We start from the raw sequence: 24,581 nt of genomic DNA, 5'->3' as shown, positions 1-24,581 counted from the left end.
ATGCCTCTGCTAAACCATCTTCAACAGCTGCAACCACCATACCTATCGCCTGTGTCAACTTCAAGGTTCCTGCTCTTCTAATCCTCTTTTTTAATGCTCTCCTTCATCTCTGACAGCATCTCTTCACTCCTATCTTCATAAACGCCTTCCTTCTCTTAAACCTCTAGCTTACCCTTTGTTGCTCTTGCTCACTTTTGTGTCTTTGCCTTTCTCTGTCGCCAGTTCTTCCTCCAAAATCCTGTTGAAGACCCAGCACAACCTTCTCAAAACAGTGCTCCTTAATTCGCTGCCACCTTGATGATAGCCTTCTAGCAAAGGTCTGTGTGACTTCTGCCTTACACAGCACTGAGAAATCAGCTGTTGTTGTTTAGTCGTGTCTGACTCTTCGTGACTCCATGGACCAGAGCACGCCAGGCACTCCTGTCTTCCACTGCCTCCCGCAGTTTGGTCAAACTCATGTTAGTAGCTTCAAGAACACTGTCCAACCATCTCGTCCTCTCTCGTCCCCTTCTCCTTGTGCCCTCAATCTTTCCCAACATCAGGGTCTTTTCCAGGGAGTCTTCTCTTCTCATGAGGTGGCCAAAGTACTGGAGCCTCAGCTTCATGATCTGTCCTTCCAGTGAGCACTCAGGACTGATTTCCTGAAGAATGGATAGGTTTGATCTTCTTGCAGTCCATGGGATTCTCAAGAGTCTCCTCCAGCACCATAATTCAAAAGCATCAATTCTTCAGCGATCAGCCTTCTTTATGGTCCAGCTCTCATTTCCATACATCACTACTGGGAAAACCACTGAGAAATCAACTAGATCTAAATAAATACCTAATAGTTGCATGTTCTCAGTATTGCCACACTATTGAGGTGTTTCAGGTGGGGAGGCAAAAATCTCAGCCTACTCTCTTAACATCTGTTTTATTTATCATTTGAAATAAACCAAAAACTCCAATAAACTCCCTGAAACATAATCAAACATATTCAGCATCAGTGACTAACCAAGCGATGCAGAGAATTACCCAGGTATTCAGCTCCATCTCTTCACCTGTAAAAGTGAAATCTGGTGTGTTCTCAGCTCTTATTGTAGATGATTAGCTGGGGAGCTAGATTCAGCAGTACTATATTCATTATGGATGGATGGAAGATACAGAGAATCTAACCTTCCTTTATTCCCAATAAAATTTACTTGGATGGGAACTGTTGCTAATGTAGATGTTCTTGCTAGTATTATCCCTACAATGGGATGCAGGTGGCGCTGTGGTCTAAACCACCAAGCCTCTTATCGGAGGTTGGCGGTTCGAATCCCTGCAACGGGGTGAGCTCCTGTTGCTCAGTCCCAGCTCCTGCCAACCTAGCAGTTCGAAAGCACACCAATGCAAGTAGATAAATAGGGACCACTCCAGCGGGAAGGTAAACGGCATTTCCGTGCACTCTGGCTTCTGTCACGGTGTTTTGTTGTGCCAGAAGTCATGCTGGCCACATGACCCGGAAAGCTGTCTGTGGACAAAGGCTGGCTGAAAGTGAGATGAGCGCCACAACCCCATAGTCGCCTTTGACTGGACTTAACTGTCCAGGGGTCCTTTACCTTTACCTTTATCCCTACAATATTGTTAACCTTTAAATTATGTCCTTAGTGACATCTGGCTGTGATCACATGCATTTTTTTACTGGAAATCATATTCCATGAAAATCTACAGTACTTATGTTTAAGAAAGTCCGTTTTAATCTGGAGTGCATAATTCAGTTTCTTAAACCATCATAAATAAAAGGTTGTTTCTGACAAGGAAGCACTCATCTTTGTCCTGACTACTACCCACACCCAAAAGAAACAATTCATCCATGAACTATGGGTTCACTTACCCGATGATGAAAGATAATAAAGTTAATATTATCAATTCAGCATCTCGTTCTTGCTTTGAAAATACGGAGGTTTAAGTAAGTTCAGAGGTAATTATCCCAGGATAGCCAGCTGTGCAAACTGGCTGAATGAAAGGTTGGTAATCAGGGTATTTAATATAGAGTATCGTTAACCATTATTGAGTTGTTTTATCACTTTCAGAGGCATGAAACTGGGTGATTGGCTAACCTCTATAAAGCTGTTGCCATATGTTCTTGTTCATGCCAACCACTGCCTTTTATGACTGCGGATACTGTGTTGGAGAAAGATCAAGGAGACAATTTCAAATCTCTGCTTAGCCATGAAACTCAACCATGTGTCAGTTACTTTCCCTCACTTTAGCATATCTTACATGGTTGTTTTGAGGATAACTTTTTTTTTTTTGCCAGGCGCAGGAATTTCCCTGAACTACTTATAGAATGGAAGAATAGGAGCATAAATATAACCAACATTATAACCTCTGTGGCATGGCAGTGAGTAGAAAATATAATTCATAAGTGGCCAAATGTGTCTTAAGGCTGCAATCCTGTATCTACTTTCTTGAGAAGAAGTTCCATTGAACTCAATGGGCGATCTTTTGAGTAGTGTTGATTAGGGTGGTGCTGCAAAACCTAATTTCTTTGCAATACCTGGTAGAATCTGACTCATGTCACCCTCACAAACAAATGAGATCAAATATCACCGCAGGGTTGCTCTGAAAACACTGCTTGAAAAAGGGAACATGTTTCATTTTTTTCCACAGTGACAACCAGCAAGGTTAGGACTAACTGGTAATTGTAGTTTACTGCTCTAGAAAACTTAACATCCTCCATTACTATAATTTCAATAGCTACTGAATAGAGGGTGATAGACCAGTCTAAGCATCAGCTCTGCCTAGCCCTCACCCATCACTGTGCCACAGCCCTGGAAATAAATTTTTTGCTCAGCCTCCTCCCCACAGCTGATCTTAACAGATGAAAAAGACACCTGGATACCTGATCATGGCTTTCCCACTAATTAGGCCCTATAATTCAGCATGATTCTTCCACAAGTGTTTTTCCATATTTAACCTGAAATTCCTGCAAGCTACACAACGGTGTAGCTTTAATAATGGCACAATGTGGCTCTTAATTTTGTGGGTCAGCCCTTTGGCTCTGCTGCTGTTTATGGAGAGTGGAGGTAGAGTCTAATTTCTTGTGTCTAAAAAAAGGAAGAATTTGCAGTGATGAACAGAGTCGGGCAGTTCACAGGCCACACAGCCAAAATTTCAAGCATCACAGAGAGATAGCTGTTATCACCAAAATGCACTTCTCTTCATTTCTTCCATGGGCCTCAAAGATATAGGAAAAAACCCCAAGGTTCATCCAAGAGAATTAATACATATGTGTATTTTATACGTGTGTGTGTCATTATGATTAATCTAAAACAGGGGGTGCTAGACCCCAGCCCAGGGGTTTGATGCACCCTTCCAAGAATTTTTTATCTGGAATGCCAAGACCCTACCAATTTTGGCAGCAGTGGTAAAAAGAAAAATGAATAAAGTAAACACAGCACTGGCAGGCCCAGAGAAGTTAACACACCCACCCCACCTAATATTGGGTAGCCTCATTTCTGCTGATAAGGTTGATCATTTGATTATTTGAAGATAGGGCAGTGGGTGGGGGTCCTGTGGAGGGGAACGCCTGCAAGTGTGTTGGGTGGCAACACCCAATGCTAGACCCTGGAAAGTTGACTCATAGCTTTTGGCTTGAGGGCCACATTCAGCCTTAGTCACTTCCACTTTAAATGGCACCACTTACTCTACCACTGGTATCTCCTAGTGAGAAAAGCTACAGTGTTTCACTTCTAGATAATATAAAGGGTTTTTTTTTAAAAAAAAAAAAAGGCGTAAGATTCCTACAAGGAAACCAAAATGGCAGCCCTACTTGCTCTGTTCACAAACTGTTGCTATTTGAGCAGAGCCGGCCCACCCATGAGGCAAAGTGAGGCAACTCCCTCCCCCCCACCCATGGCCTTTGATTCAAAGGTTGATTTGAGTCTCTCTCCTTGTTCCCTGGCAGGTGGCAGGAGAGGAGCCATTTTGTGGTTCGCCTCAGGTACCGAAATGTCTTTAGGCTGGCCCTGTAATTGAGGAATACTGGAGGTTAAATCCACAGAGAACAGAAGCTTTAAAGCAGCACCCCTCTGAGTTAATGGTATTGTTCTTTCTCTCCTGCCTTCCTCCTGCCAGGTCTTTTTGGCGGGAAAATTTATCTTTGAATGTTCAGGAGTAAATCATTTCCTTAGAAATACCCTCTCCTCCAAATTAGTCCATATTGTTTAATTGTACCTACTGCTATTGGCAAATTAAGTCTATTATTTAACTGTCCCAATAGCTATAGGCAAACAAGGGCATTTAAATCAAAGAATGTGCCATTCTACATATTTTTAAATGTTCTTTTTATGATCTTGCTGCACGTGCTTCCAAATGATTGCTTGGGGCTGCTAATGGGGCCCAAGCAGTTATTGGATAGAATGTGTGGCAAGATTATAAAAAGAACCTTTTTGCACACAAAAAAGCAGAATGGTCTTTGCTTTAAATATACTTGGAACGTGCTTCCAAGTAATTGCTTGGGCCCATTAGCAGCCCTGTTATGAGGCAACAGGAGATGGCTGCCTGACAGCCAAACTACACATTACGTTAAATGAGTCTTTGCACTTGCATCTCTGTGTTGTTACCTTTTTAAAGTAGCAGCCGCTGGAGGTGGTGGCCGCAGTGCTGTGGTTGGGACTGTGGTGCAAGTGGGAGATCCATACTCCAACTTTTCTCTGGTGAAAATAGGGACGTCCTAAGGGAAAGCGGGACATCCCAGGATCAAATCAGAAACCGGGATGGCATTTATAAATCTGGGAAATAGGGACACTTGGAAGGTCTGGGAGGATGGGGACAAAAGTAAACTCTGTTGGCTTCACCTGACTCTTCCTACCCTGCCTTTCACACCATAAAACTGCATACATTCTCAAATGCGGAATATCAAGATGCTTCTAAAGAAAGCCACAAAGATCTGGGCTTTCTTGGATGGGAGAGGAAGTGTGTAACCTCAAAATTTCAGGGGGAATCCCAAGAGTGTGGGGAACACCAGAAGGTGTTGGAGCAGGCAAGGTTTTCCTATAGTCAGTGTCAGTGTGGTATCTGCGGATCTGGGAAGCGTACTCACTGTGTGAGGAAGCCTTGCAGTGAGCCTTCCCCAATACCAGAAAGCAGCAGGAGCCAGGAAGCAGTCAGGAGCCAGGAGGCAGTCAAGTAGCTGTATTTATTAGTAAACTACAGATCAGCTACTCAGCACAGCAGCTAGGAATTGCTACACAGGCAAGACTAAGACTCCAGCCCATTTCCACTCAGCTTTAGAAGGAACTATACCTAGGAAGGGGAGTTTCTACTACAGACTAGCCATGTCTCTTAAGGAGAGAGGCCACAATCAAGCGGCAGATATGAAACAAAGGCACATCTTATTCCCATAGTATATTCTTCTGAACATAACTGTCTACCTCTTTTTCCCCTCCAGATATGAAAACTTCTTCTCAGTCTGTGCTCTTCCTGCAGCACCAACACTCACACACAAACAAACAAACAAAGTTTGAAGTCTGAATAAAAGTCCCAAAGCCAATCAATATCCAGTCACAGAGCAAAAGGTCTCCATTTGAAGAAGGCTGGTTTTCTATCCTGAGTTTAGACATCTTACTTTGAAATTATCCCAGGCAGCCTCACCAAAAGACCTCATGATTAGTGTCTTAGTGCAAAGCAAATCACTTCAAAGATCCCTGTCCCTTTATGCTGCCACATTTTATTCTTAACACTGTTTTGTTATGAGGTTCTTTTTTTAAAAAAAGACACAAATTATGTCTGTTGCCTTGAGTTCCTTTTAATAGAAATGCAATTAGCAAATTTAAGAAACAAATAGCGTTCTAGACCAGAGACACATCTTGACATAGACAAATGGAACACACTGTGCTCATTAGCTTGCATCACATTTACAGTACTTAAATTTGTAGAAAATTTGAAGGCTCAATTCGGATAAGCTCAGTTTGGATAAGTGTTAGTCTTGTAACACCTTAAAGACTAACAAATGAATGATGTCATAAGCTTTCATGGACATGAGTCCACTTCAGCAGATATAGAAAGTGTAGCATCTGTATCCTGAGATACAGATTTATGGGAACATGGCTGGAGTAAGGTTGTAAACAGTGAGGTCAGCAGGAAAGGAAATGCAGAAAGCACAGTCATTAACAGTGATAATTGAATCATAAACAGTGATCATAGTCAACAATAGTTTTGTGAATAACAAAGGCATCCTAGCATTGGAAAGCTAGTTAACAGAGACTGTGATAAAACAAAAACAAAGCACCTTTGTCCCAGTTCAAGCCACAGGTAACAGTGCTGAACCTCTTGATGGATTATAATTCAATACTGGGATTTAGAGATGTCAGGTTGCAGTGAGTGTTTAGTCCCCTAGATGAAATGCCACTCCAAGCCCCATGTAACTTTATAAAGAGAGACTGGTATTCTCAAGAAGAGGTTTCTCAGCTAGGTGTTTTTTCTTGAGTACGTATCCTGTCTGTCTGCTTCTCTGTCCCATCTAGTTAATCTAATAAATTCTTGCAGGCAGGGATAATCTCTTTCCCACTATTTTTTCAGAAAGATAGTAACAAACGGTCATCCCACAGCTAGATCTCCCAGAAATACAATTACGGTTGTAGCAAGTAGCATAATTTCTGAGGATCAACCTTTGCTGTTTCTGCAGCTAGTGTAAATTTCAGAACTTATTTTCTTAGCAACAAGAAGAAACCAAAGTGGGGAAAAAATTATTGAGTGGGACTCTTAAAAAAAGAAGAAGAAATTGTAGAACTTTATGAATAAGTTTGTATACCATCTACTGACATTATAGTAGTTTTGGAATAGAAATAAGTATTAAGTGCCTTTTCGCAGAGGAGAGATAACTTTATTAAAATAGCTATGTTATTTAAGAATTAATTCTGGACATAAAATACTGGGTTTATTCAGTGTCACCATCTATAAAACTATTTTTTCCCAGCAAGTGGAAAAACCAAGACAATGCAAGAAAGATCAGCTATGCTGAAGTTATCAACAGCCGCATAAAAACATCAAATGCAGAGAGCTCCATAAGAATGGATTTCCACAAATGAGTCAGTTTTTGACAGATTGGAACAGTCCTCCACACCATATCCTAGCCACAGGAAAAGAAGACTCTGTGCCATTTCTGCAGGTGTTAGGGAGGAATATGTATGGTTAAATTCAATTGTTAAACCCACTCTGTCCTCATTTCACTCAAGTCATTTTGCAAACAGCTACAAAGAGAACAAATATTTTTGGTAACAGTAGCAGGGACTCTACTAATGTTAATTGACATGAATGCCAACAAGCATATTCAGAGTGTAAACACAAAGAGCAGCAGTCAGACACAGAAAAATGTGATAAGCTGACTACTGAGCACTGACATAAGGAGCCTATGCAATGGAGCAAGTCCTTCATATGTTATTTTCACGGTAAGCAGCCAAGTGGGTCTGGTCCAGATGGAAAGGCAGAAAACAAATCAAGTAACTAAAAATCTGGTGGTCTGTTGTTGAACCAGGTTTTTGTATCCGATATAAGAGCAAAACTCACAACTGCTTGCACAATTCTTGCTCCTTCTAAAGCAATACACCCTTGCTTAGAAATCTGCTCAAATGTCATTTAGGAAGAAGGTGGGAATGGAGAAGCCTAACAACAGGAAGCCAGGATCACAAAAGGGGCTTTCCTTGTAATTTGAACATGCAACAAAACACACATGTGGAATCTATTTGCCATTCAGAGAAATACCCAATGCCAAACGCAGAATGATCCGAACAATAAAATGATTCTATTTGTAAAAGGTAACATACTGACGCTTGCTAAGTGGCTGGAATAAATGTAATAATACAATAATAATCTGAGATGTGAAATATCAAGTCATTGTGCATTAACCTGGTGCCACTTAAATGTCCTGTGATTGGAGATTGCTTCCACCTGTAGTTTGCTCTGCATCTGTGTCAGAAAAGCAAGATTAAAACTGCAAGGTTCAACTGGGTCTCCCCGTCACCTAAGTTAGGATGTCATTCCTGCAACCTGTCAATGCAGCCACCGCTTTCCTGGCTGCTGCCTCTGAAGTCTTCATCATTGAGCAGTTCTAACTCCTTTTCATGAGCAACATTTAACACAGGTCCAACCATACCAAGCAGTTGCTTGCTAATATTTCCATCTACATTCTACAAACAGTGCGACATTGGTGACTGCCTCGCAAGACTGTGGCTGCCATCCCTTGATTAAGCATTGCAGAAAGATCAAGCTGTTTTCAACATGATTGGCACATGCCTCCACAGATCATCTCCCCAGATGGATCAGAGTTAACATCAACACTGGGAAATCCTCACCCAAGTTAGACTCAAGGGAGCGGCACCGAAGATCAGCATCAAGGTCTGGGCATCAAGGCATAAGTTTCCTCAACAAAATCCAGCCACCCCATTTCCAGGAGGAAAAGGTCAGCCAGGATCTGCAACAGAAGACTGCCTATGGATCTGCAACTGTGGCTAACCAAGAATTCCCCCTCTAGGAACTGACCTTAGAAGAGTCCCCCCCCCCCAAATTGGTGCCCTCCAGATGTTTAGGACTACAACTCCCATCAGCCTTGACCACTGACCATGCTGATGGGAACTGTACTCCCAAATCGTCAGGCTGGGAAAGGCTGGCTTAGAGAATCCACCAGGCATCTTGATATCGTCCACATCTCCTTTATAGCTGCAGATCCAGCTTCCTAAAAGGGAAACACGCTCCCTACTAAAGAGCCCTCGTGCGACCAGGTAAGCTGAGGCAGAACGGTCTTCAGCTTCGGGGATACCTGAAGACTACCATTTGCTCCACTGCCTCTTTCCTGCGCGACCGCTTGCGGCTCCCATCGCCGGCGTTTCCCAACATTAGTTCCGCCCCAAATAAACGAAAACTTGCGAGGACTCACCGCTCTCATGGATCCGCCAGGAGGGAGTCGCTGTTCTCCGGTTCCCCGCCGAAGCAGCTGCTTGCAATCCCGCCTAGGAAGCCGAGAGTCGAGTGGTCGTGGCGCGAGTTGGTTCCTTAAATCCCATACAAAGAGAGCGCACGGGGGAAATCGCCACTGCCAGCAGTAGCAGCAGCTTTCCAGCAACCCTTGCTCCGGAACCTCCAGCCCCAAAGACCGACCAGGGGCAGAGATCAAGCCCAGCGGGTCTTCCTGCAGACTGGGCAGCCCCTTGCAGGCTCAGCACGCCCAGCCACCAAGCGGCCAGCGCGCAACCAAGGAGGATCAGCGCCTCCTCGCCCCGGCCCCAGCCAAAGAAGCCAGGCGCCGCTTGCGCTTTAAAGGAGCCGCACGCTCGGCGACGGGAGAGCGCCGCTGAATGGCGCAGGAGCTCGGCGAGCGGCCGTCACGGGGGCGAGAGGGGCGGGGGCTCCCTCGGGAAGAGGAGGGGGCCGAGAGCCGGAGCGCGGTTATTCCCAGCAATGAGGGACGCCCCCTTTCCAAAAGTCCAAAACCAAAGGAGAAAGACAAAAGAAGAGCCTCTGAGCGCGTGTGAAGCGCCTCCCCACCCCCTCTCCCCGAGTCAGAAACCACCTTGGCTTTCTGCAGAGCTTCCTTTCCAACCCGATCAGAATGAAAGGATCTTGATCACACTGGAGGGAGAAACCAGCCATCTTTCATGGGGAGATGGAGCCAATGGCACCCCCCGCCCGTACCCGCCCCAGAAAACAAAAAAACATTGAGCCCAAACTTACCTAGCAGATCCTTCACAAAGACAAATGGAGGGTGCATTTGCAACCCTCTTGTTGCAGCCTTGTTGCAAGCCCTTTCTGCGCTTGCCTTGACACCTATCAATCAGTTGTTCCTCTTGGCAGGAAGATGGTGCCTGATGCCACCTGAATGTTTTGTATGAGTGTAGCCACATTCTTAAGGAAATCTCTATTCTGAAGGAAATCAGCTCTGAGTTCTCACTGGAAGGACAGATCGTGAAGCTGAGGCTCCAATACTTTGGCCACCTCATGAGAAGAGAAGACTCCCTGGAAAAGACCCTGATGTTGGGAAAGATGGAGGGCACAAGGAGAAGGGGACGACAGAGGACGAGATGGTTGGATGGTGTTCTCAAAGCTACAAACATGAGTTTGACCAAACTGCGGGAGATAGTGGAAGACAGGAGTGCCTGGCGTGCTCTGGTCCATGGGGTCACGAAGAGTCCTAAACGACTACACAACAACAAGCTACAATTCCTTTCACACACACACAAAAGACTACCCAAGGCAAGGTTTGTGGAAGGGCAAAACCATCATCATCATCATCATAGGAGAAAATCATCACCGCAACGCCACAGAGCGCCTCTAAATAAGCAGGCAGACCTGTGTGAGGAGAAACAGCAGCATGCTGGGGCCTAGGGATACAGCGAAGTCATTTTAGACCCTGGACTTGAACAGTCTGAGGGTGTCCCTCAATGCCACACCTTTAAATGACCATGCTATTATCATCCTTAACGATTTATTAATTGCCTTCTAAACAACCGTATCAGGACAATGTACACTGGGTGGTCATTTGGTCAGCAGCAGTGGGGGAACCCCAGACTGGGGGTCCTGCATTTCAGCCCCAAGAAGCTGCACTGCTGTTGGAGCCTTGCATCTGCCTTGTTAGAGAGCGCAGGGGTGCCTTTTTGTGAACTGGGAGAGATGCTGGAAACTTGCACACCTCCACAAAATTACAAGAAGATGACAGGTTCAGAAAATTCTGTTCTTGCCCTAGAAAAGATTTGCTATTATGCATAGAGAACACACACACCCAAAGAGTTCTGCAACTGTGCAGTGAAATCATTTGCAAGTTTACTTAGAACTAAATCCACTGTGTTCAACAGAGCTTACTCCCTAGTAAGTGTGTGTAGGTTGCAGTCCTCAGAAAAAGAGGTGGAATCTGCACACATACAAAAAACGCTGTGAAAATGCTTTAAAAAAACGTTTTGAAAAATACATTGAATTTCGCATAGCTCGCTATCACCATCTAGTGCCACATTTGTATATTGCACTTTAGAACACATTTAAAACGTTTTGTGAAACAAGACTGCCTGTTTTTAGAACTAGCTGCCCAAACAGCAATTGTAAGATGTCGCAAAGCTTTGATATTGCTGGAGGTGGGTGGGTGCGGTAGAATTGCCTCTTTTTATGCCTCTCTGCTCAGCTACTGTATTTGTGAATTACAAAATACTACAAAAACACAAGTCTCCAGCCTTTTCTCTTTAAAACAAACAAACAAACAAACAAACCAGAAACCCATGCCCCACAAAAGGCCACCATGAAACTTCCTAACACTTGAGGAAATTGAGTGCATAAAATAATAATTATGAGCGACAGATTTAAAAACAAACAAACAAACAAACAAAAAACAACTTGCAGCATCTCAAGGATCACCTACTTGCTTCCTTAGGAGCGAGGACATCCTCGGGAAGGGATAGAGCGGTGATACAGAAATGACCCTTTAAAAAATATAAATGTGCTTGGCTCATACATATTCATGTTCACTGTATTTGCTGGCACAGAATCCAGAGGACTCAAGCTGTTCCAATGTAATTTATATTAAGATGCACTGAACGAAAAATACTATGGTAAGCATTATGTAATTCAGAAATGTACACCTTATTTCAAAATTTGGGGATGTCACAAACAGACAATTAGGTGTTGGACTGAATGGAGGATAGGAATAATGAGTATCTTTTTTTAAAAAAAAAAGTGGTGAGAATTTCCCAAGAGATCTATTTCTGATTGCCTCAGCATCAGCAGGTATTTTCCAGCTGTGCTTCAGAAAGTGAAGGTTCTCTGGACCCATCTAAGCTCATGGTACAAGGTGGTATATGAAAGCCTGGCAAAAATCATTCATTGAAAGGCAGGGAAAGCATTCTACAAAAGAATACAACTCAGGAGCCAGAGGTAGGGTTGCCATATTTCAGACAGTATTTCAAAATCCAGACAGAAATGTTGTTGGCAAAGTTGTTGATTTTTGCTGTTTTTGAGCTATTTTTTAAAATGGGAAATCAGCAAAAATGGCACTGCCAACATGGGCTGCCATATGTCCGGATTTTCCCAGCCATTTGTCTGTTTTTTGTCCAGACACTGGTGCCAACAGTAGGATTCCAGATATGTCCGGGAAATTCCGGTCGTATGGCAACCCCGCCAGAGAATTAGTTGAAGGTGACATACAATTAGCAAACTATGACATATTATAAACACTACTTATTGGGATACTTTTTAGTTTGGAAGCACTAAACACAGAAAATAGATGAGCACATCTCAAATCAATTAAAAGCACAAGGCAAAATAATATTTTTTTTCTTTTTTCTAAAGTTGAAAGCACGGAGCCAAGGCTTCTGCCAACAAGCTTTCTGAACTGGTTGTGTATATAGATCCACAATGTGCCTGGGGGGGGGGGTTGGGGCATCTTGTGGATACAGTGGTACCTCTGGTTATGAACCTAATTCGTTCCGGAGGTCCATTCTTAACCTGAAACCATCCTTAACCTGAGGTACCACTTTAGCTAATGGGGCCTCCTGCTGCCGCCGCTGTGCAATTTCTGTTCTCATCCTGAGGTAAAGTTCTTAACCCAAGGTACTATTTCTGGGTTAGCGGAGTCTCTTAAATCAAAGTGTTTGTAACTTGAGGTGTTCGTAACCCGAGGTACCGCTGTATTCCAATATTAACAGAAGGACTGGTGGCTATGATTCCAAACATATTTCATCATTTGACTTATTGGTTATTGTATTTTACATGGCTGGAACTCACCCTCAGTTCATACACCCTCAGATGGACAGGATATAAATTCTGTAAAGAAGGGAAAAAGGAAACCAAAGTGATTTTTGCATTGTGTCAGAATTACATTAAAGAAGGTGCCTGGTGGACTTCTCTGGAGAGGGCAGCTGAGGGGCCGCTGCTAAAAATAGACTCTCTCAAGTGGGACTGTGCACCAAACCTCATTTGGTGGGCATACTTGTTGAGGGACTGCGATGCTTATTTCAAGATAGGTGATGCAGGAATATGCAGCTGTCCCATACAAGGATTGAACCTGCAAGCTTGGTATTATCAGCACCATGCTCTAACCAGTTGAGCTAGCCAGGCTGGTCCCAAGGTCCCAAAGCATGAAGGCTTTCAAAAGCCAAAGTGTCATTTGGAATTGAGATTGTGAATATGATAAAGAACTGGCACACTCTGACCTCCACCAGCCAGGAGACCTGAGGCCACAGAAAGACTAGACCTTCTGCCTCTCAGCAAAGAAGGTTATGGCAAGGGAGAGACCACCTTGGTCGGTCCTGGCCCACTGGCCAATGAAGGAGCAGCTGCTGTTGTACTTGCTTTACTCCTTCCTGTGCAGTGCTTAGAAAGTATTTGTCGCTTCATTAGGGCAGCTGCTGGAACAAATGCATTGTAGTGGGGGATGCCTTGTTCACTGGAACATATTGTTGATGAGAAAACAGTCTATATGATGAGGAGGCACGTGATAACGAAGGACTTTTACATGTTGCAGCAGGATGGTAGAAAACCGTAATCAAAGGCAGAAGAAAATTAATGTCAGAGAATAACTTAAACCCTGTGAAAAATGAAAATTAATTAGGGCCTCTGAGCATCTGCAGAGAGCTTTCACCACGGCAGTGGTACCTCGGGTTACAGACGCTTCAGGTTACAGACGCTTCAGGTTACAGACTCTGCTAACCCAGAAATAGTACCTCGGGTTAAGAACTTTGCTTCAGGATGAGAACAGAAATCGTGCTCCAGTGGCGCAGCAGCAGTGGGAGGCCCCATTAGCTAAAGTGGTGCTTCAGGTTAAGAACAGTTTCAGGTTAAGAACGGACCTCCGGAACGAATTAAGTTCTTAACCCGAGGTACCACTGTACTAGGTTAGGAACAGGTAGCCACTACAATCTTGAGCTTTAGCGCTTCTTTTTTTTTCAGAAAATGAACAATGAGTGCCATGATCAAGGCTAGCCCTACCAGTAGGTAGAAAAAGGAAATGTTGGGGGCAGCGGGGGCAGCTTCCCAGCTGTTCTTCCTGAGCCACCAGTCATGTTCTTCCGTTGAAGGACAGAGCTGTGTGTGACATACTGCAGTTCCTGCAGCTCCTAAACCAGTCTGGTTTTTCTCAGATGTGGCAGTGGCTCTATCACCAGGAAGATTCAGCTGCCACTCCAATTAGCTTCTGTACATGGAGAACTTTGCCTCAGGTGACAAAATGTCTTGGGCTTACTAAGAGGTGATATGAATAAGATTGTGAGCCAGAAACTGCTCGTTCACATCTGGAAAGTCATGAAATTCACTAGGTGATTCTGCCTTACCAAGGGTGGGGAGGAAAGCTTAGTAAAATAATTTTTAAAAAACTACAACTATCTTAATGCTAATGCTAATCGAGAGTCCCATCCTGTTGGAGAATTTCTGTTACCCAAAGGGAAATTTGGTGAAATGTTACCCCCCCCAGACACTCAATTTATCTGCTTACAAATAGAGTGGATAATTTTGAGAGGCCATCTGCATGCGTACTTCTAGTTTAAAGCTCTACTTGCTCAGAGATGTCAATAAGAAGAGTGGAAGTCAGCCTGTGTCTAGACTGGAGGTTTTTAGAGTTATGTAGCATCTGTTATGTAAGTTTTTGAAGGTTTCTCATAAATTTTGTTGGAACTTTTCTTTCTTGGTTAGTTGATGGATGCAACACGTTTGCTGAACGGCCTGACCTCTTCCCGTCGTGCTCAAGTGTTGTAGGTCCTTTCTGTTCCAAACATGTGAAAATATATCGATGCTCCTGGTTTTAATCATATCGTACAGAATTGTCAGCACTTTCTCCCACGGACATTTCTTCCTCCCAAAAAGCAAGCTGTTGGCAAAGAGGAAATGGAATTATAGTTCTGAGAAATGAAGTCTCTTTATTTTAAGTACAAGCAGCATTTGAAGCAGTGAGAAGGCTGGAAGCTTCCACACATCGCTCTGCCAATGCACTTCAGTCCCAGGCTAAAATATCTTTTCTATTCAAGAGCTGGGCCTTCTTGGAGAAGAAGGTGCCAAGTATGTTAAATTCTTCCAGATACCATTTGATTAACTTGACATTTATACTCACTGTCAGAAAAAAAACCAACCCTCATCTTGCGTAGAACACAATTTCGAAATGAGTAAATAACAAAAGCAGCAGAATAATAATTAGACCACAATCTTATTATGGCTAGATGATGTTGCTCCATTGGTGAAGAGTGAGGTCTGTGGGCAGGATGCTGCTGCCAGAGGCCTCTCCTGTGGCATACCTGCTGAAAGCTCTGCTGGTGTCAATGGGAGGCTGGAAGAGCATTCCAGTGACATGTCAAGGGCACCTATAGTCACCAGAATGCAAAGCCCACTTGTTTCCCTGGGACACCCAACAAACTGACCCAAACCTATGCCAGCCCTGGATCGAGGATTATTCCCCTTCCATTGGAGTCAACACAAGGGAGGGGAAAATATGTGCCTCTCCATTTCCATCCATGTAGTGGGCAATCCATCATGGAATCTCATTCACAAACCGTAGACAGGATTACTCCACCACAGCAACCTCAGCTTTCCAAGTTCTGGCCCTTATGTATTCAAAATGGCAGCACCCCGGCACAAAAGGAGGGGCTTGGGGAAACCCCAAGATTTTACAAAAACATATTTAGGTGGGAGAAAAACACAAACAGCAGGGAGAGGCAGGCCAGTGAGGACTGAGTGGGCTTAGTGGCTAAAGAATGCTGACTGACTGTTGGGGGTGACCAAAATTAGAGGGTAGTGGAACGGAATGGAATGGAACAGACTATCCAGGAAGAGTTGGCAGGCTGATGAGTTGGAAATGTTGTACTCCGGCATTTTGTTGCAGATTCCACAAATAATAATAATAGTAGTAGTTATAGCAGAAGTGATAATAGGAATAATAATAGTTTTTATGTTAAAAATAGTAGTTAAGGTTTATTTTAAAAGCTGAAAATAAAACTTCTCTCTGCCTGTTGCTAAGAACTGCCATTCTACACTTTTTAGACATTGATAGAAATCAGAGTGTGTTTTACCTGTAAATGTCTTGACCCTCCCCGGCCAAGGAAGGCACTCTTCTGATAGTTAACATCTTTATTGACTGCGGGTGGCGCTGTGGGTTAAACCACTGAGCCTAGGGCTTGCCGATCAGAAGGTCGGCGGTTCAAATCCCCGTGACGGGGTGCGCTCCCATTGCTCGGTCCCTGCTCCTGCCAACCTAGCAGTTCAAAAGCATGTCAAAGTACAAGTAGATAAATAGGTAAATAGGTACCGCTCCGGCGGAAACGTAAACGGTGTTTCCGTGTGCTGCTCTGGTTCGCCAGAAGTGGCTTAGTCATGCTGGCCACATGACCCGGAAGCTGTACGACGGCTCCCTCGGCCAAAAAAACCAGATAAGCACCGCAACCCCGGAGTCGGTCACGAGTGGACCTAATGGTCAGGGGCCCCTTTACTCTTTACCTTTAAAGCCCTTACAGCAGCTTCCACAGTGCTCCAGATACACACGCATGCACACTTCTAGATTTTTGGCAGCTGTCCATAGGTCTAGGCCCTGCAGAGCAGTTGCCCCCTGCCACCTTACATACCCTCCTCTGACGGGTTGTGCTTCTGCAACCTGACACTTCTCCCGTACAGTAGTTGCCACTGCTCTTCCCACTTCAGGCCCCTCCTGGTTCTAGGAGCAGAGCAGAGCAGGGGAAGGTGGGGAGTCTACTGCCCCATCTGTCGGCTGAACAGCCTCTTCTTCTTCCACCACACCTGGCACACCTTCCTCCTTCTCAGAGTGTCCTAACTCGCCTGCTCCACTGGCTCCTGCTTTGTGGGCAGTGTCAAACCCCATGAATCATTGGTCCCCTCTTCTGGGTCACTTTCCTGGCCCCCTGCCTCCACCCCACACTCTTCAGAGTCCTCCAGCTCCTGACACTAAATAATTGCTAGGTCAGACCCTGGTTCATCCAGCCCAAGTGACATGTTCTCACTGACAACAGCTCTCCAGGTTCTTCACAGGGGACCATTGGAGGCTTCCAAATCTGGAGACTGAGGCAGCAGGCCAGATAAGGGCCTCCAGGAGAAGTTGTGTGACAGCAAAGGGGAATGGCTGGGAGAAGGGGATAGGGGTGGGTTTCAGGAGCAAAAGCGAAGGTCTGCTGCTGCCCTCACCATCTCCTGCCTGAGGCAGTTGCTTTATGCTGCCTAGTAAAAGGGTAAACTCTGCTGTTATGTATTCAGCGGTCTGTGTTTGCCTGAGCTTGAGTCTGGACTAAGGATTCTGAACCCCTGTGTTCTGATTCAATACATGATATCCACAGTACATTTCAAGATTTGGGCCTCTGCCATTGGCCCTTAAACTCTGAGTTATGATTCGGAGCTTGGACGTTTAGACAGCCAATCACGTTGGGAGTGGGAGTGGCCCAGGCCTTCAAAAATGTATATAAGCATTTGCTTTGCCCCTGTTGTCGAGTTCTGCTAATTCAATAATGGTTCTTGCTGTTATCACTGTGTCTTGCCTCATGGGAACCCACCTACACTTCATCTGCGCTCCTTGTGAATCAAGGATACAGGCCAAGTTAGAATCAGATTGTGGCTAAATGTCTGTGCAAAGAAATGTAGCCTCATCTTTAGCACATCCTCCCTACTCATTTCCTTAGCAGGGGAAGCCCCACACATAAACATAAGGAGGTCCCCCGTCTCTTGGCAGGAGTGACTGCGAAAACCTTTCCCCACGGGGGACCTTTCCAATATATTTCACACATCCCTGATGGAGAGTTCTTAACATTAATTGTATTCTAAAAACATATTCTAAAATGTGCAGCTCCAGCTGATTTCTTGCCCTCTTTCAGATTCTCCGAAACGTGAGATTTTAAAAAAGGAACCATTTGGGAGCCTGGATAAATGGACGCAATGTGCTTTATCTGATTTATCTGTTGCTTTTGTAGTGGCGGTGATCAAGCTGTGTGAGCCTAATAGCATACTCGGCCCTGGAGGGATAGCTGTGCATGGAGAAGTGACTGAATCTTATAATCCTATTGTAGGGAAAGCATTCATTTTCCAAAGATGCTCGGAGAACCACCAGCATATTCACAGTTCTAAATCTCTGTGGGATTGTTTCACCTCACTCAGCACTGATCATCCTAGGAAAATGCAGAGTACAGCAGACCATGCTCAAGAAAGCGAATGCATTTGACGGTGTTTGAATAATTATCCTGGCTTTATCAAATTGTCAGATAATCACAACAACAATCTGCTTTTATAATGCTGTTTCGTTGTTTTTATGTCGTATATTTGCATACCGCTTAGGGAATTTAATTCCCCCCCCAGTGGTTTAGAAATGTGTTGAAATAAATAATATTAATATGGGGAAAATAAGTATTAATTTCCAAAACACAAAAAATCAGTGAAGATATATTTCGATGATCCTTTGGAGAATTTCAGGACCTCATAAACAATAGCTATGGGTAAGGGCATCTAACCAAAGTTCCAAAAAAAGTATGAACAAGACCAAAGCCCTCTCAACATTATAGAAGAGCAAGCACTTGGAACATCAGGTGTGGCAGCCAGGTGAGCTATTGGCTTCATCTTGGACCCTGTTCTATGTTATTTCCATGCAGACCTGCTCTTACCTGTAGCCTGACTTGTACAGGAGCGAGCTTTGACTAAAGCCTTCTTTCTTATACCTAACAGCCTTTGTTGCAGTGTTTGGGACGGGAGCCCTGATAGTATTAGATTCTTGAGGTGAGCATCCCTACATGTTACAGAGGAGAAGAGGAGAACTCAACTTGAACTCAGTTGGAAGAGGTTAGTGATTAAGATGAATAAAAATGTGCTGGGTTACCCCCCCCCCCAAAAAAAAACCACCTCACTGTAGTCAACTGAAGGCAACCAACCATGCCCTGGGCCTCCCAACCTCTCTCAATAATAATAATAATAATAATAAATTTTATTTATATCCCGCCCTCCCCAGCCAAGCCGGGCTCAGGGCGGCTAACAACAATCAAATAAACAATCAAATAATAACACATTCTAAAAATTTTCATTATAAAAATTAGTTAAAATCAAATTGATGGCAACCGATTAAACAAAATTCTGTGCAGGTTGCCAGAGGAGGGAGTCAGGCTGCGCCCTGACCAAAGGCCTGGCGGAACAGCTCTGTCTTGCAGGCCCTGCGGAAAGATGTCAGGTCCCGCAGGGCCCTGGTCTCTTGTGACAGAGCGTTCCACCAGGTTGGAGCCGCAGCCGAGAAGGCCCTGGCTCTAGTTGAGGCCAGCCTAACCTCTCTGAGGCCTGGGACCTTGAGGGTGTTATTATTTGCAGACCGTAGGTTTCTCTGTGGGGCATACCAGGAGAGGCGGTCCCGTAGGTACGAGGGTCCTAGGCCGTATAGGGCTTTAAAGGTTAAAACCAGCACCTTAAACCTGATCCTGTACTCCACCGGGAGCCAGTGCAGCTGGTATAGTACCGGATGAATGTGATCTCGCAGCGAAGACCCCATAAGGAGTCTCGCCGCGGCATTCTGCACCCGCTGGAGTTTCTGGGTCAGTCTCAAGGGCAGCCCCACGTAGAGCGAGTTACAATAATCCAGTCTGGAGGTGACCGTCGCATGGATCACAGTGGCTAGGTGAGGGCGAGAGAGATAAGGGGCCAACTGCTTAGCTTGGCGGAGATGGAAAAATGCCGCCTTTGTTATAGCTGTAATCTGCGCCTCCATAGAGAGGGAGGTATCGAAGATTACACCCAAACTCTTAACGGACGGTGCTGGCACTAATTGCACCCTCGCAAGAGATGGGAGTTGCCCCCTCAATCCCATATCGTCCCGCCCCAGCCAGAGGACCTCTGTCTTCGAAGGATTTAACTTCAACCGGCTCCCACGTAACCATCCAGCCACAGCTTCCAGACATCTGGTCAGTGTGTCTGGGGCCGAGTTAGGATGGCCATCCATCAACAGATAGAGTTGGGTGTCATCAGCATACTGATGGCAACCCAGCCCAAAACTCCGGACAAGCTGGGCGAGGGGGCGCATAAAGATGTTAAAAAGCATCGGGGAGAGAATCGCACCCTGAGGCACTCCACACACCAAGGAGTGACGCGATGACAATTCCCCCCCAAGCGCCACCCTCTGTCCCCGATCAGAGAGAAACGAGCGCAGCCATTGAAGGACTGTGCCCTGGATCCCCACGTCGGCAAGGCGGTGGTCCAGGAGTTCGTGATCGACCATGTCAAAGGCTGCTGACAGATCTAGAAGAATCAGCAGCCCCGACCCGCCTCGATCCAGCTGTCTGCGGAGATCATCTGTTAGGGCGACCAGAGCCGTCTCGGTCCCATGGCCAGCACGGAAGCCGGACTGGAATGGATCCAAAGCAGATGTTTCATCCAGGAACCTACCGAGCTGTTCAGCAACCGCTCTCTCAATCACCTTACCCAGGAATGGAAGATTCGAGACCGGGCGGTAATTGGATAGATCTAAGGGATCTAATGATGTTTTCTTTAAGAGCGGACGCACCACCGCCTCCTTCAGTTCCCCTGGGAATATCCCGGTGCCAAGGGACAAATTGATGATATCCCCCAGGGGGGCCCGCACCTCGTCTGGACACGCTCTAATCAGCCATGACGGGCACGGGTCAAGAGGACAGGTGGTGGGCTTTCCAGCTTGGAGGAATCTGTCCACATCGGCTGGAGATATCCGGTCAAAGTGGTCCAATACTGGACCCGAGGACAGTCGAGGGGCCTCCAGTTCCTTTATTGTATCCAAATTGGCAGGGAGGTCATGGCGGAGCAACAGGACCTTCTCCACAAAAAAGCTTGCAAATGCCTCACAGCTGTGTGTCAGATTGTTATTTAAATTTGACTGTCCTTCAAGGGACGTTAAAGACCGAATTATACTAAATAATTGCGCCGGGCGAGAGCTAGCGGATGCAATGGAGGCCGAGAAGTAAGACTTCTTAGCGGCCTTCACTGCCATCTCATAGGTTTTCATAAAAGCCCTATAAGATGTTCTTGAGGCTCCGTCACGGGCACCCCGCCATACTCGCTCTAGCCGTCTGAGGTCCCGCTTCATTTTCCGAAGCTCCTCGGTAAACCAGGGGGCCCGGTTTCTGCGGGGTCGCAGAGGGCGCTTAGGTGCGATCTCATCGATGGCTGCCAGGAGCTGGGTATTCCAGCCCTCAACAAGCTCAGTCAATGAGTCGCCAGGGGGAGCAAGGTCCCGCAAGGCCTGACGGAATCTATCAGGGTCCATCAGCCTCCGCGGGCGAGCCCAAATTGGCTCGCCACCTAAGCGGGGTGGGGGTGGAAAATCAATCCTGGCTTTCAGTGCGTAGTGATCAGACCATGGCACCTTCATCGAGGGAGACATGATCACATCTATACCGGCGCCAAAGATCAAATCCAGCGTGTGGCCTGCTTGATGTGTGGGGCCCGAAACAAATTGGGAGAGCCCTAGTGTTTTCAATGCCAATGAAAATTAATTAATGAAAAGAAAGAGAACCCACCCACGTGATGCTGACACAAAAACCTTGCATGTACACTATGTAAAAGAATACATAGCGTATTCTTCTCCATAGAGGCATACCAGTAATTGATCATGTTTGTATTAGGAGATGCCCTGAATTAGAGGACCTTATACATTACATCTTGCGCTGCCCCTTATATACTGAAGCATGAGAACGGTTTTTGACACCTATAATAATAAGGTCCCCAGGCCAGAATCCTTCTGACATGATTCTATATCTCCTTGCAGACATAGATAAGTATGTGACCTGGCGTGTAGCACTTTTTGCATCTGCCGCCAAGAAAATTAAAAAACATAATATAGCCGAGATCGCTATCAACTGTAAAGGAGACGAATTTATTTGACCCCATCTACACCAAGCTGTATCTTTCTCACTAAACTTTGTGCATAATTGTCTATTGTATTATTTAATATTACTTTTAATATATTAGTGGCCCTGCAGTGATTTTAGCTAATAAATGTTTTTTGTCTAATGTTTCAATTTGTATATTAAGGAGTTTCTATAGCTTTGTGCAGATTAGGTCATGTTTTGACAATGTAAATGTTTCAAGCTTTTGTATCAAACTAGTATAGATTTTATTGAATGACATTGTATGCATTGCAGCAGCCTTTGGCTATAAGCAATAAACTTGACTGACTATATTCTTCTCTCTCTTCTTCCTCCCCCAGACTTATACTGTATACAACATTAAAGTCTCACATCGAATATAACTGATCTATAACAAGGACTTTATGAACTGAAAATAGAGACGATATATGTACTTTTATGTGACCCACGAAAATCTTTAATAATTTTTTAATATATATATATATGTTGGGTCAGTGGCGTAGCGTGGGTTGTCAGCACCCGGGGCAAGGCAAGTAATTTGCGCCCCCTAACCCGTGGATTTGCGCCCCCTAACCCTAACCCCCAGATGTTGTGTCCGGTGCGGCCGGCCCCCCCTGCACCCCCCACGCTACGCCACTGTGTTGGGTCATACACAAATGAATCTTTTAAACTAAATAAATGTTTTTTTAAAAAATTAATATCATTCTGAAAATAACTGGGTATACTACACAGAGAATCTATTTGACCCTGTAAAGAAGTCTGGTACTCATTGCCAAATACAGATCACACACACACACATTATAATGAAGTTATAATAGGAACAGGAGGCCGGCCAGCATGACACTAGTTTCGATCTAATAGCTGGAAAAGAAGGCACAGGGGGGCATTATCATCTGTTTCATGGCTGCGCAGAGCAGCAAACTTTTGAAGTCACATCTGCAAGGACATTCCCTCTAAATATGTACAAGGCAGAGAATTCAGGAAAGAGTGAATTCCCAAGATCCTAGGGAAAATAAATGAAAACGTGTTCATTCGAGGTTGAAGGCTGGGAAGCTCAACCAACAGATTAAATATCAGTGGTAATGGAACAAACAGCTCAGAAATTAGTAAACCTGGAGCTGGGAGACACAAGGTCAGGAGAAGCATGTGGTGTGCACAGTTTCAAACTGCAGGTGGAAGAAGATATGTTGCAATGCTACTCCATTAAAAATAAAATCAAACACATTAAAACAAAACCTAGCAGGTCAGAAAAGGTGGGTTCTTGCCTAGTTGTCCATGTATTTTTCATACACGATTCCACCACCACCCTCTCCCTACAAGCTAAAGCTGGCGGCTTCTTCTTCTTCTTCTTCTTCTTCTTCTTCTTCTTCTTCTTCTTCTTCTTCGCTGCTGAATCATGGACCTTACATGGGAACTAGCTCAAAACCAGCAAGCTCCGAATGCCCATATCCTAGAAATCCCTGTAACCCTGTCTAGGGGCCAAATTAGACAAAATGCTGGAGAGCCACCACCTTGTGATGTCTCCTCCTCCTCCTCCTCCTTCAAGGGATGTACTTTAAAAGGGATTATGGTTTTTGGGTTGAGGGTTTCCTCTGCCATTTTGCAAAAAAAAAACACCGCTTCCGCCAAAGAATCCCAAGAATTGTAATTTGTTAAGGATGCTGAGGCCTGTAGCTCTGTGAAGGGTCTCCTAACCACTCTAGTCACAGCCATTGCTTTCAGTGGGTCTACTCTCAGTATGCCTCACATCCAGTCCAGCAGCCCAGAGTACTGGAGAAAAGACCATTACTTTCAATGTGATTTGCTATGGCTGAGCAAGGGGCTTTTCAGTGCAATTCAGTGGGTGGGACGGACTCGGCAGGCCCACGCTCAAGTACCTGTCCTCCATAGGACTGAATGAAGAAACTCACATACACACGAGCTTATTTATATATTTATTGCATTTATATCCTACTTATTGCATTTATATCCTACATAGTTCTCCCCCCCCCCCCATTTAATCCCTACAACAAACCTGTGAAGTAGGTTAGGGATTGGCCCAAGGTCACCAATGAGCTTCATGGCCAAGTGTGGATTTGAACCCAGGTCTCCTGGGTCCTAGTCTGACACTTTAACCACTACGCCACACTGGCTGTCATGCGTAGCTCTGGATTTGGGGTAGGTGAATCTTATCCACACAATTCATATTCCATGTCTAGGAATAGGAAAATGATATCCTCCACCGTAGGGACTTACATCAGATCATCTGGTGTTCAAGATACGCCTCTAGGAAAAGAAAACACCTTGGTAGCAGCAAAAGGAAATCTCCCCGAAACATCATAGCCATGTCATCCCCTCCCTGTCACTTTTTTAAAAAGGCGCTCTTAGCACATTGCTAACGATTAGATTATTGTACAGCAAATTGAAGAAGAAAAGCAAAAGCAGTCCTAGCTGTCAGCATAATTTAGAAAAATGGATGGCTCTCAAGCCCTTCAGCATAAGGAGAGGATTGCTACTGTTAACAACCCCACAGTGACTCAGCTGCAGCTTGCATGAGTGTAAGTCATTTTGCCACTTAAAGTTGTTTATTGAATTTGAAACCCTCCCAGCTCTTCTGGTAGTAATAGGTACTGTTTAAAAACTCAGGTGTGAAAGAAGGGATCTCTTTTGAAAGGAAAGAAGAATAATTAAAGAAGTTCAAGCTAAGTGTGAAAAGAGGCTGTGTCAGGTTAGGATTACTATTTTTAACCAGCCAACCTTATTTTGAACTTTTATTCTAGCTTTCTTTAAATGAATAGGTCTGCACATTGATGG

At 44.8% G+C, this 24,581-nt stretch overlaps 1 protein-coding gene across 3 annotated transcripts in view; it reads right to left on the bottom strand.

Annotated features, from left to right (window-relative positions):
• The window catches only part of CALCR (calcitonin receptor), a 158,032-nt gene extending 148,740 nt beyond the window's left edge, over positions 1–9,292 (bottom strand). For all 3 annotated transcript variants that reach the window (XM_081163087.1, XM_081163086.1, XM_081163089.1), the window contains exon 1: positions 8,897–9,292. Coding sequence is in view for 2 of the 3 variants with exons in the window: in XM_081163086.1 (XP_081019212.1) it covers positions 8,897–8,905 (9 nt within the window). In the remaining variant the exon portion in view is untranslated. The remainder of the gene's footprint in view (positions 1–8,896) is intronic.
• Between the last annotated feature and the right edge of the window lie 15,289 nt (positions 9,293–24,581).

The sequence above is a fragment of the Podarcis bocagei genome, assembly GCF_964188305.1.
Source record: "Podarcis bocagei genome assembly, chromosome: 12".
NCBI classification, from domain to species: domain Eukaryota; kingdom Metazoa; phylum Chordata; class Lepidosauria; order Squamata; family Lacertidae; genus Podarcis; species Podarcis bocagei.
Note: the sequence above shows the minus strand (reverse complement) of the source record. Positions and strands in the feature narration are given on the sequence as shown.